At 48.2% G+C, this 12,873-nt stretch overlaps 1 protein-coding gene across 4 annotated transcripts in view; it reads left to right on the top strand.

The window, feature by feature from the left end:
• POLK (DNA polymerase kappa) overlaps positions 1 to 12,873 on the top strand; it is a 922,939-nt gene that overhangs the window by 823,157 nt on the left and 86,909 nt on the right. For all 4 annotated transcript variants that reach the window (XR_013607050.1, XM_078675233.1, XM_078675231.1 and 1 more), the window contains one exon: positions 7,976 to 8,147. Coding sequence is in view for 3 of the 4 variants with exons in the window: in XM_078675233.1 (XP_078531359.1) it covers positions 7,976 to 8,147 (172 nt within the window). In the remaining variant the exon portion in view is untranslated. The remainder of the gene's footprint in view (positions 1 to 7,975; positions 8,148 to 12,873) is intronic.

Below are 12,873 nucleotides of genomic sequence, written 5' to 3'. Positions count from 1 at the left end.
ACTTTTTCATTTTATGAAAACAAACATGTAAAAAACAATTTACTGACCAAAATCAAAACTGGGGGTGATCGTTCATCATATCACTCATATCACAACCATACGATAAACAATCATTCAAGGGGAGAAGGGGAGCACTAAATAAGAGAGCTACAACATTTATCAAAACATACAATATTTACAATATAATACAATACCATACATAAAACAAGAAAAGCCAGTGTCTGCAAAACACTTAGATAATACTTTCTTTTGATACACAATCGATTTTAACGTACATTCCTATAGTTAAGTATATAAAAATACTTCTTGGATCTTTAGAAAAAGGATAATGTACAAAAATTAGTGATAAGCAACAATTATCATAGCATTCACGCTTATCACTAGAGCAGACAGTAAGGTGGCTGGGGCCTACGCGTTTCGAATCCCAATGACTTGTAGGGATTCTCTTCAGGGCCTTTGGGGTTCTATTCTGTATTTAGGAGAATGAATAGTCTCAAGGTGGGGATTGGTTGACACAGTTGGATGGTGGTAGACCTAGTGAAATGGTGTAGGAGACCGCGTCTATAAAGGCTGTCCGTTTTTTGTCACTGGACGTGTCAAAATGCGTTGTTCTACGAAGAGATAAAGTAGCACTTGTTCGCGGAAACCGTCTGAAAAAAGGGGGACTTTCAACGCGTTGCTCATCGGCATTTCAAAAAGGCAGCGTCCAAGACAGCACTATCCGGCTACTGCGCAGGAGCCGCCGGATAGTGCTGTCTTGGACGCTGCCTTTTTGAAAACTCGCCTTGATTAAAATTATTTAATATCTACCGCTGACCGCGTTGAACAAAGATGTGCCGCCCACAGGCGTCTTGAACTCAAAACAACCGTGTGCCGTACCTACCGTGGTCACACGTAGCTGACTTGTTATGCCGATGAGCAACGCGTTGAAAGTCCCCCTTTTTTCAGACGGTTTCCGCGAACAAGTGCTACTTTATCTCTTCGTAGAACAACGCATTTTGACACGTCCAGTGACAAAAAACGGACAGCCTTTATAGACGCGGTCTCCTACACCATTTCACTAGGTCTACCACCATCCAACTGTGTCAACCAATCCCCACCTTGAGACTATTCATTCTCCTAAATACAGAATAGAACCCCAAAGGCCCTGAAGAGAATCCCTACAAGTCATTGGGATTCGAAACGCGTAGGCCCCAGCCACCTTACTGTCTGCTCTAGTGATAAGCGTGAATGCTATGATAATTGTTGCTTATCACTAATTTTTGTACATTATCCTTTTTCTAAAGATCCAAGAAGTATTTTTATATACTTAACTATAGGAATGTACGTTAAAATCGATTGTGTATCAAAAGAAAGTATTATCTAAGTGTTTTGCAGACACTGGCTTTTCTTGTTTTATGTATGGTATTGTATTATATTGTAAATATTGTATGTTTTGATAAATGTTGTAGCTCTCTTATTTAGTGCTCCCCTTCTCCCCTTGAATGATTGTTTATCGTATGGTTGTGATATGAGTGATATGATGAACGATCATCCCCCAGTTTTGATTTTGGTCAGTAAATTGTTTTTTACATGTTTGTTTTCATAAAATGAAAAAGTATCTTTTGATAAAATCAGAAATAAGAATAAAAGCTATTAACTAGCATTCAGTCTTGAATATTTTCTCAAGTACTGTGTTTGAATTTATGTTACTGCGGTGTTATCAGTATAGATATTCAGAGGCATGCGCGACCACGTTTTGACGTCGGACTGAACCCTGTCCCACACCGGTTGTATGTTACGCTCCCACGCAATTGCGGCAGACTCCGACAGGAAGACTCCGAGATACTTCAGGCCACCAATCGCCACCTGCAGATCCACTGCCCAAGGAGACACTTCGCGCCGGCCCCCTAGCATCCAGAGAGTCGATTTGCGTGGGTTAAGGTAGAGGCCCGAGACGTCCCCGAAAACACGCATTATCTCCAAAATACGCGGGCCTGAACGATCAAGGTCTGTCAAAAAAAAAAGAACATCATCCGCATACAGTGCGATTCTGTCCGTGAGGCTCGCACTCCATACAAAGCCACGAAGCTGCGCGTCAATGCGCACCCAGGCTGCCAGCGGCTCCATGACTAGCGCAAAGAGATACGGGGACAGGGGGCATCCTTGCCGGGTCCCCCTAGCAATCGGGAATTTCTCCGAAATGGCGCCCGAGACACGTACCGAGGCTGTGATGTCGGTGTACAACAGTTTGACATACGAGACAAAACCCGGACCCAAGTTGAGGCGCGGTAACAGAGCAAAGAGATATGTCCAGCTGACAGAATCAAACGCTCTGTCGATGTCTGCCAGTAGGAGCGCCGCCCGCTCCCCAGTCACCCCCATCGCACCCACCGCTACCTGTGCCCGTCTGATGTTGTGCCTTGTCGCTCTGCCCGGCATAAATCCCGCCTGATCCGGGTGGACCAGATCTGCAACATACGGGAGAAGACGATTCGCCAACGCCTTAGCCAACAATTTGGCCTCAAAATTAATAAGAGAAATCGGGCGATACGACTCGTGTCTGTCAGGGGGCCTGCCCGGTTTCAGGAACACCACTATTTCAGCCTGACGCCAGTCAACCGGCAAGCAACCACCCTCCCGCGCCGCCTCCAACGCCTGCCGATAGTGTGGTCCCAGCTGCAAATGAAATTTCTTGTAGAATTCACTGGGAAAACCACTCGGTCCAGGCGCCTTGCCCGTGTTAAGTTGTCCTAGCGCGTCGCCCAGTTCCTCCGCCGACAGGGGAAGGTCTAGAGCTGTCCTGGCCTCATCCGAAATCACCCGGGGGGGGAGGTCAGTTATGAACTTGTCAATTGGCTCCGGTGGGAGACAATCACGCGAAGCGTATTGTACCCTATAATAGTCGGCAAAACTCGCCGCAAGCGCAGCAGGGTCCGTCATGGCAATCCCCTCCCCGTCTGTAAGGCCCGGCAGAGAGATCGGCTGTAGAGTTTGCTGACACAGTCGGTGGAGCATAGTGCATGATTTGTCGCCCCACTGGTACACCCTACTCCGCGTGGCCAGCCAGGCTTGTCGAGCCTCGTCCAGTAGGATCGAAGCATAGGATCGCTGTGCCTGGAGAAGTAGCCTGAGCGCCACATCGCCCGCATCTCCACTACACTGCCCCTCCAAAGCTCTCACCGCAGCCGCAGCCGCTACAGTGGCCTCCTGACGCTTCCGACGGGCGGCAGCACACCAGGCGATGTCCACGCCCCGCAGCGTGGGTTTCATGGCCTCCCAGACCGTCACGCTGTCCATGCCCTCGGTCAAATTCTCCCGCCAATATTGGGCAATTGCACCGCGCATGTGGGTCGTATATTCTGTCCGTTGGAGATGCCACGAAGACATCCGCCAACGGAACGGCTGATGGGGTTTACAAAGTGCAATCCGCACTGCGACCGGGGAATGGTCCGACAATCCTCGAGGTTGGATCACGGCCTGCTTCACCCTATCGAGGAAGGCCCCGGGTACAAATACACAGTCCAACCGGGAAAAGGAGCCATGCACTGCCGACACAAACGTGTATTCACGCGTCCTGGCATGTAGATGTCGCCATGCATCCACCCAAGCTAGCCCATCACTCATCGCTCTCAGACGTGTAGGGGTAGGCGCCCCCGCGGCCACCTGCATCCTCTGCCTGTCCAAACTCACATCCATCACATCATTCCAGTCACCCCCTATTACAGCCAGGCAGTCCGGGATATCGGCCCACAATTGAAACAGGCGCTCCGCCAGAGACCACTGCAGGGGAGGGGGAGCATACACACTGCCGAACACCACAGGTTCCACACCAATCAGGCCCTTGACAAATACAAACCGACCCTGGGGATCAAGCCAATGGCGCTCGTGAGTATAAGATAAGCGTCGATGAATGAGGACAGCTACCCCTCTCGACCCCCTGGTAAAGCCTGCATGGAACACCTGGGTATAACCAAAACGTTGTAGACTCAATACCTTCGTCCCTAACATATGTGTTTCCTGCAACAACATGACATCCGCCGAGTCTCTCTTACCCCAGCGCAGTACTGCTCCCCTTTTAATTTTGTCCAGCATTCCCCTGACATTCCAACTAAGAATCCTCATGGAGCCACTAACAGGCGCCGTCTCCGGGGAATCACCCATAGTCTCGGTGGGAGAGCATCTGGAAACCCTCGGACCTAGCCCAAGCACCTTGCAGTACAAAAATCACAGCAGCAAAAATCACGTGCATCCCTACCCAACTACCCCGCCCCCCCCCACCCCGTACACCAGCACAACATCCCCAACTACCAAACCCCCACCTATCCCCCCTCCCCCACCCCTATACCTCATGAAACAGTGAAGTACCTGTCGCGGCATAAAGAGCCCCGGGCCCAAAACAGAGCGCCCAAAGCCCCCCAGGCCAATGGATCCCCTCACACTCCCCAACTAACAGTACCTCCCCTTAGGGCCCCCCCTCGAACATGGGAGGAATAGGCCGCCCATGGGTCAGCACCCCGAACCCCGTCACTCACATGTGGCCCACCGCTTAAGCGCAGCGGGACAGAACTACTACAAACATCACGCCCCCCCCTGTGTGTCCAGCCACGGCCCAGACCACTCCATACCATGCGCTAGCCCATCAAGCAGTAGTGTCACCCCTATGGCCACCAGCCAAGGCTAGAGACGAATGACGCTCAGGAGACAAGAGGGGGCCCTACGACCCTCAGGTCCCAGTCCCAGACTGAGCAGTGTCCGACTGTGCACCATCCAGCAGGACACCCCCGGATGGGGAGCGTCGCCGCGACCTAGACTTCCTGTGTTTCCTGCTCCTGTTGGAGGATTCGCCCCTCTCCGGCGATGACCCACGCGATGCTCCGGAGTTCAGGCCCGGCTGGGCATTCGGTCGGATCCTGACAGTCTCATCCGTCCAGTTAAACACCGCCTCCGGGGTGTCAAAGAAGTGGGTCTTGGAATGAAACACAACACGCAGACGGGCAGGGTACAACAGTGAATACTGAATTTTCAGTCCACGTAACTTGGCTTTCGCATCTTGGAAGGATCGGCGCTGCTGCTGCACCAGCCTGGTATAGTCCGGGAAAATCATAATCCTGTGACCCTCGAACGACAAGTCCTCCTTCGCTCTTGCTTCCCTAAGAATAACGTCCCGGTCATGCAAAATTGAGGATCTTGGCGATGACTGGACGTGGTCGCTCTCCCGCCGGCGGTTTCTGCGCCAGGGCCCTATGGGCGCGCTCCACCACAAAGCAGCGTGACAAGACGTCCGGGGGAAGCCAACTCTCCAACCAGTGCGTCAAGAACACATCCATAGACCCCTTCTCACAATCCTCCGGAAAGCCCACAAAGCGCAGATTATTTCTTCGCGCCCTCCCCTCCGCATCCTCGACACGGAGCGCTAGCCCCTTTTGGATCCTGGCCATGTCCTCCACTTTCTTTTTCAGAGCCACCACATCATCCTCCACCCCTGTAATCCGAGTTTCGGCTTCCGTGATGCGGACCACAGCATTGCGGAGATCTTGACGCAGCAGCATGACATCAGCGCCAACCGCCCCAATTTTGGCATCAAGCATGTCCCTGGACTGCGTAATGGCGGCCATCAGGGCCGCATTATCAGGGCCTGTGTTCTGGCCACCTCCGGAGGCCCCAGATCCTCCGCCGGGCCCTGTGAATTTATCAATCGGCCCCTGCTTGGTGGACCCAGTGCCGCCCCCACCTCTCGTCATGTTCAGTGGCAAGGAAGAAGGCCTCTCCGCTCTTGCTGTGGGCCCCCGTCTACAGCAATTCAATAGCAGCGTCCACTCGGGGGGGCCAAGGAGACTCCGTCGGGGCCTGCACGCCGTCCCCAGTGGGCACCCCTAAATCACAGACTCCGCAGCCCAGCTTCGGGCAGCCAGTCCCAGCGGGAGCGTTCAGTAGGATAGACTCTCCCCCAAGTTAGGGCCACCAGGAACCCCGGTCCGGGCTTCACTCAGGATCTGCGAGGCACACAGGAATGTCTCAAGAACCTGGGACGTCCAGCCCCGTCGTCCACCAGGCCACCTCACAGCCCACTCGCGTCTCACAGCGGCTGATGATGCAGGGCAGGCACCCGGGTCTCCTAACTGACTAGCCCAGATCACTTCCCGGGGCACAAGTCCCGTCACAGCGCCCCAGTGCAGGTCCACCAGAGGGAAGGAGGAGGGGGGGGCACTCACTGTATATTGCGGACTATGTGCGGGAGGCCTCCACGCACCATCCGGGCAGCAGGCTCCTCTCTCCAGGCAACACCAGGTCCAGCCCTCCAAGTCCAACGTGGCGTGCAGGTCTCCAGCTCTCCGGCTGCACCGAGCCCACCTCTCCGACCAAGAGCCAGGGAAGGCACCGTCCGGCTGAGGCCCACCAGACCCGAGGCCCCGGCTCCCCCAGGGCCAGGTAGGCTGCAAGGTCACACCAAAGCCCCAGTGTGCGAGGCGGGATCCAGCGGGGGCTTCCACCGTCGTGACACCAGCCCCAAGCAAGCCCAGGAACTGGCCAAGGGAGGCGCGCCCCAGAGCGCACAGAACGGGCAACACACGGGGCCACCGGGCAGTCTGGTCCGAGCAACGACTCACTCCCCAAGGTCCACCCGGACGTGGTCAGCGGACGCCGCGCACAGGAAGTGGCACACCGGCACGAGGAGCAAGCCTCAGCGACCCCCGGTCCCTCTGACACGGACCGGCCCGGGGTCGCGAAACTCGAGGCCCCGGTCGCCCGGGGTCCGCACAGGCCGCGGCGTCCCAACTTCGCTGCAGGAACACCCCGGTGCAGCCTCCGACCTCCTAGGTACCCCAGTGGGTCCCGTGGGCTCCGGCGCCGATGCGTCTGGGCGAGGAATCCCCTCCGGCCGGCCCGACCACTGGCCGCCGGCTCCGGGTCTTGAAAATTGAGGCCCCGGCTCCACTCGTGGACAGTAGGCCGCACTGCGTCGCCAGCAATCGCGGATCACCGGAGCCGCCGATGAAGCAGGGCGGCACACCGGACAGGTCACGGTGCCACCCGGAACACTCCCAGCACAGGTAGGGCTGTTTGCGGGGCTCGGGGGCCAGGATAACTGTCGGATAATGTGCGGGCCGGCGGGAGCTCCTCTAAGCTGCGACCGCCATCTTCGCCCTCCAAGCCACGCCCCCCGTCATTCAGATTTATCTTTTGAGATCATCTGTGTTTCATTTTGGTAGAATTGTTCATACCGACCGGTTTTATCGATTTTCCACTCAGTCAATTAATTTTTTTCTTCGCTAATACCTGTAGTGTATGTGGGTAAACTGCCAGTTAATACTCTTGAGTTATTTAGTGCCATGGGTGTTCTGCTGTTGTTGGAACACACAATTCCAGCACTGCCTTAAAACCCATTTTTTATGTAAACTATACAGATAAAGGTTTGTAAATGAGTATACGCTTTCTACCTCGGCCTCTTCTGCCAATGTTACCACTTCTAAAATGCGTTTGCTTCAATCACTGAATGCATTTGTAGTTAGATCTTATACTAATGCTAGTTCAGATGCCTTTAAACATCAAGATCAAATATTTACATTGATAAAGGCGAATTTAAATGGCTCTCACTATGTATTACCCTACAACTCTGTTGCCGATAAGATTCAATAACTACAAACTATGGTCTTCAGATTCTTTTGAGTACTGGCACTTGTACCTTGTGACCTGGGATTCCCCCATCTCTGTTGAGGAAATTAGTTCTGGCTCTTGTTACAGCAAGACTTCGGTTTGAATATTACTCTAGCGCCCTGACCCTTTGCATGCTAAAACTGTGGTGACATGGAGTCATATGGACTTTGAGTAACAAAGTCACTATTAAGGTTACTTTGTTCTTCTGTACCTGTTCTAACCTATTTGGCATCTAGCCCTACATTGTTCAGTTACTAAGGTTTATTTAGGAACTAATGGATTCCCTTTCTTCATAACATATTGAAGGTGATGGTAAGTTAACTCTTTTGTCTTATAGGGTAAGACGGTCACGTTAAAGGTGAAGAATGTAAAATTTGAAGTGAGGACAAGAGCGTCCACAGTGTTGTCATCTGTCTCCACGCAAGAAGAAATATTTTCCGTAGCTAAAGAGTTGCTCAGGGCAGAGATTGAAGGCGCATCCCCGCAGCCATTGCGTCTGAGGCTTATGGGTAAACTATTTTGATTCTCTGTTGAAAAATAAATGTTAATTACAATATGTCTGTCTTCATTTTCTTGATCATGTTTGTCTTCGGTTTGTCACCTTTTGAAACAAGCATTTTCAGGTACAATAGACTTGACTTTTGTATGATGGATGCACAATGACACATTAGCCATGAACACATTGGCATGCATTGGTGCACATGTGCTGTGCCAGGCAGTGCAAGCAGAACAGTGTGTCCCAAGCCGAGGAGCTGCATAGTGAAGTGCCACCCATAACTTCAGTTGCCTCCAGGGAGCCTCTCCGATTACTCCCTACCCACTACTTTTGGCCTAAAACTACACAAGATTCCTGTGTGATCCATCATGGTGTACCATGCATATACCTAATCTGTTAACCGTAGTGTTGACGTTCCTTGAGGACTTGCTTTTATCAAAATTAAGACCGTTTTGGTGCACAGGCTTCCCTACCCAAAGTCCAAATTAAAACCAGGCAGCGGCTGTTTGCTGTAGCAGTTTCAAGCGAACCACAAAAAGCAATAGTGGACCAAACAACAGACAGATCACCAGAAATTACACTGTAAACCATGCACAAGATTCCTGCATTGATCAGGTGTACATTAAAGCAACAGAAGGGACCACTATAAAACCAGCATCTGAAATCCAGTTAAAGAGAACTGACCTTTCTTACCTTAGCATGTGGCTAAGCACTATGGAAGATAGACTGGTAATGGTCGAGTTGAAACTGTCAGAGACGATTGATTTGGAACAATTCAATAGACAACAAACCTGGAAGACCGGCACCAGAGAGACAACATCCACTTTTATGGAGTGCATGAAAAAATTGAAGCAGATGGTAGGGTAGCGTTGCTCACCACCTTCATTCCAGAAATCACCACACCTTTGTTTCACTGTACACAGGATAGATCATGAGATAGCAACAGCCGACTGGATCAAATACAGATAATTGCCTGATTCCTGAGGAGCCTTCAAGCACATCAGTTCATCATGACGACCAAGAAACAAGGGCCTTCCCAGTCTGCTGAACACAAAATGTATGACTCACAAGACTTTCTCTATGAAACAAACTTAAAAGTAAGAAAACTATTGCCATTTACACTTAGATCCCTTCTGAAGAAGTGAGACATTCATTATGGGCTACTTGATCCAACTGTCATGATAATTACAATTGATGGAAAAACCGAGGAATAAACCCCGAGACAGGTGGATTCGCAGCTATGGTCACACAAAAAGTCCAGGGCAGGTGTCACCATAGCTGATGAAGTTAGACAGACCTAGTTATGCCTCACAATGAGAAGAATTAGAGAAGCTGGAAGATGTCACACATTGCTGAACCTCAGGCTACAAGAAGAAACCAGATGTACATCAAAGACCAAGGGACAAATTGAGATCACCACTCAGAGGCTGAGACAGTTATACAAGTATCCATGATTGTTATAGATTGTATAGTAATGACAAATGTAGGTAGTAGGGAAGTTGTTATATTGCAGGGGATGGTGAACCATACTGATTTTTGAGTAATTCATGCTACATCCTTACTGATGTGTATATACCAAGTCTGAATGTACCTGTTAGTTACAGAGAACTAAAATGAATAATCATGATTATTTTTCAGATGGTCTGCTATCATTGCAGTTACTTGTCACCCACGTTTTTGGGTCAGAATGTTGGTATCTAGTGACTTTCACTAGCTTTAAGATAATCCATTACAAAGGAGAAACTGTCTGGATTGCTAGGGATACTGTACCCTACATGAGACAGAGCTACCTTTCACCTCATTTATTAATATAGAACATCATGGTTAGACCCGTATTCCTTTTTCCTGTAAACTATGACCTTTTTCTAGAATTGTGCAGATTATTGGCAGATGGACCAGCGTTCAAAGGTTGTTCAAAGAGAATCGCTTTACCTTTTTTTGTTTGTTTCTTTTTCTGCATCTTATTTTTAGCCTGTTTTTCCCTTCCGCCCAGACGTTCAGACCAATTACTAGGCTCATGCCTTCTCGGCGTTCCTACAAACCCAGCACATTTTTTACATGTTCTCCTCCATCCGAAGTAACTTGCTTTGTTGAGTGACACACAATTGCAGACCTACCCCAGATTGCCACACAATCTGGTCCTTGAAGAGATTTAATTACTAATAGTTTATCTGACTGACCCAGATGTACTACTGTGACGTGTTAAACATGCCACCTGTACAATACCTTACAAAGGTCTGGGTTCTCTCATAGCACCCTTCAGTGACACTCTTGCAGATATACCATTCTTTTTTGATTATACGTTATGCACCCTGTGCATTAACTATTCCAGTTCTGAATTTAAGCGGCCTTACACACAGGATATTACCTCAGATCACACAACTATAGACCCATGGTGATTTGTCCATCCAGTAGAGGGAGATTATACATTCACCTTTGTTATCCATATAGGGGTGATTGTGGTAAAAGGAGAGCTCTGCCATACACTGATAACTTCTTGGTGGTGTTAGCAGTTCTAGCATCCTCGATACCAGCCTTGATCTCCTTAATTTCAACCTTCTCTACATTTTTGGGGGTAAAGACTCAACTGGGAGTAACACAAGGCCTTACAAATGAGAAGAACCAACACTTAGGCATGAATGGGTAGTGTCCCCTTCAAGTTTAAAGAGTCACACTTAAAATACCTGGCAGTATTGATCAACAGGAGTTTGAAGAATATGGTGAGGGGAAATCTGTTCTCTCTACTAGTTGCAATCTCTACTTAATTATTTTTTTTCTACATTACAGTTCTCTTTGTGCAGAAGAGTACATATAGTTAAAATGAATGTGGCATCATGATTTAACTATATTTTTCCCATGATGCATTTAAGAATATCAAAATATTTACTCAGGCTGTTGACACAGAACATACAGTCATTTGCATGGGGTGAATCTTAACCAAGACTGAAAGCAGCTCAACTGCTACAACTTCACCGAATGAGGCGTTCTCTGCTCGAATGAGGCGTTCTCTGCTAACCTCACCTGGAGTCTTATAGGATTGCTCATCAGTAATGTCATGCAAAATATATGAATCCATTGAGCGGTGATGTCCCAGACTGGCTACTCATAGAGAGGACTGCTCTATGTTTAAAGCGCTGTTGAACCAGATGTACAAGAAAGGACCTAAAACTGGGGAACTAAGTAATCCTATATCTACTCTCTAGAATATGCTTGGCACAGGGCTCACACTGTGTTAGGAGTTCACACCAGACTCCATGCAAGTCATGGGGACATAACATTGAATGACTTGCTATCTGAGGGTCACATTAAGCTTTTTTTAGACTTACATCGTGAATTCAGCCTCCCACACTCCCACTACCGGACATACTAACAACTGACCTATTGCTTGCAACGTTGTCCTGTTTAATTGCCATGGTACGTAAATTATTCTATTTATAGTTACACACTTGGGGGGATATACAAGGTTATTGTATTGCGTCTTTACAAGATACTTACCAAGCATACATTTTGACATCACACAGCAAGCGAGCTTAAGAATTGTGGGAATGCATAGTGTCCATCAAATATTCTGAAGGGAATTTGGAGCAATTTCTTCAACAACATGGCAGTGGGGTGAGGCAGGCTAGACGAAAGCTAAACTTCTTCAAAGTATTGACCCACTTAAATCACAAACAGTGAGTCTGAGCCTCACATCTATATTTTGGATGTGTTAACAACCAGACTGACATATGACGGGTATTATGCTAGTAAAAGTGTTAACAAATAAAAAACTTAGGTACATTAACACAGAGATTGAAAACACACAATAGGGCTGAATTACAATATTGACTCAATAAATGGAATAGTATACATATGTAATATGGCCAGTAGTGGAGTGAACCCAATACATCACAAATGAAACCTAATATCATTCAAAGGGGTGCTTGTTGTGATTGGTCTGTCATTTGTAGGTAGTGATCTAGTCTGTTTTCTGGAGGCACAGTGTATGGAGTGTTGTCCCTGTGGCAGAGAAGGTGGTTTTCAGCTTCACAAATGTATGTTCAGCAGGAGTAGATTGAGAATAACTTCGAGGATTTCCATTCATAGAACACTATTTTTATATCCGTAGGAAGCATGAGATCCAAAAGTAGTAAATTGGATGAGAGGGAAGAGGCATAGGATGCGCCGAGAATATGTAAACCATCAAGATTTGAGTGTATGCCATATATTTTTATATATTTTATCCACGTATGAAGAAATCCTTTCCTATAATGATTCAACATAGATGCAGTTAAATACCATATGGACCAAGTTGTCTTTACTTTTCTCACAATCATACCACCTATCACTTGATATACCCAATTTAATAAGACTGGCAGCGTTCAATACGTTTTTTGCAATGAGAGGTGTTGAACTGTGGTAGGTCCGGTATGACATTAAATGAGCATGTGTTGGTATAGATAACACCTCTAGGGTGAGTTGTTTGCTATACAAATGCAATACCATAAAGCGGTTCCACTGGGAGACTACAGCACCCACAATAAAACACAGAGATTTCTTAGGATGTTCAAATAGTTTTTGTATGGAAAGCAACAAATAAAGGCATTTAGATCACAGCTTGTTTGAAATAGGCATAATTACATGTAGTTGCTGAAATGTGTCCAATTCTGTAAAAGTCAAATAGATCATCGTTAAAGTAAATCCCAGCTGGCTCTACTTTTATCACTTTTTATATTTGATGGCCATCTGATAGATCTCCC

This window comes from Lissotriton helveticus, chromosome 2_1, assembly GCF_964261635.1.
Source record: "Lissotriton helveticus chromosome 2_1, aLisHel1.1, whole genome shotgun sequence".
Lineage (NCBI taxonomy): Eukaryota > Metazoa > Chordata > Amphibia > Caudata > Salamandridae > Lissotriton > Lissotriton helveticus.
This window is presented reverse-complemented; position numbering and strand designations above follow the sequence as displayed.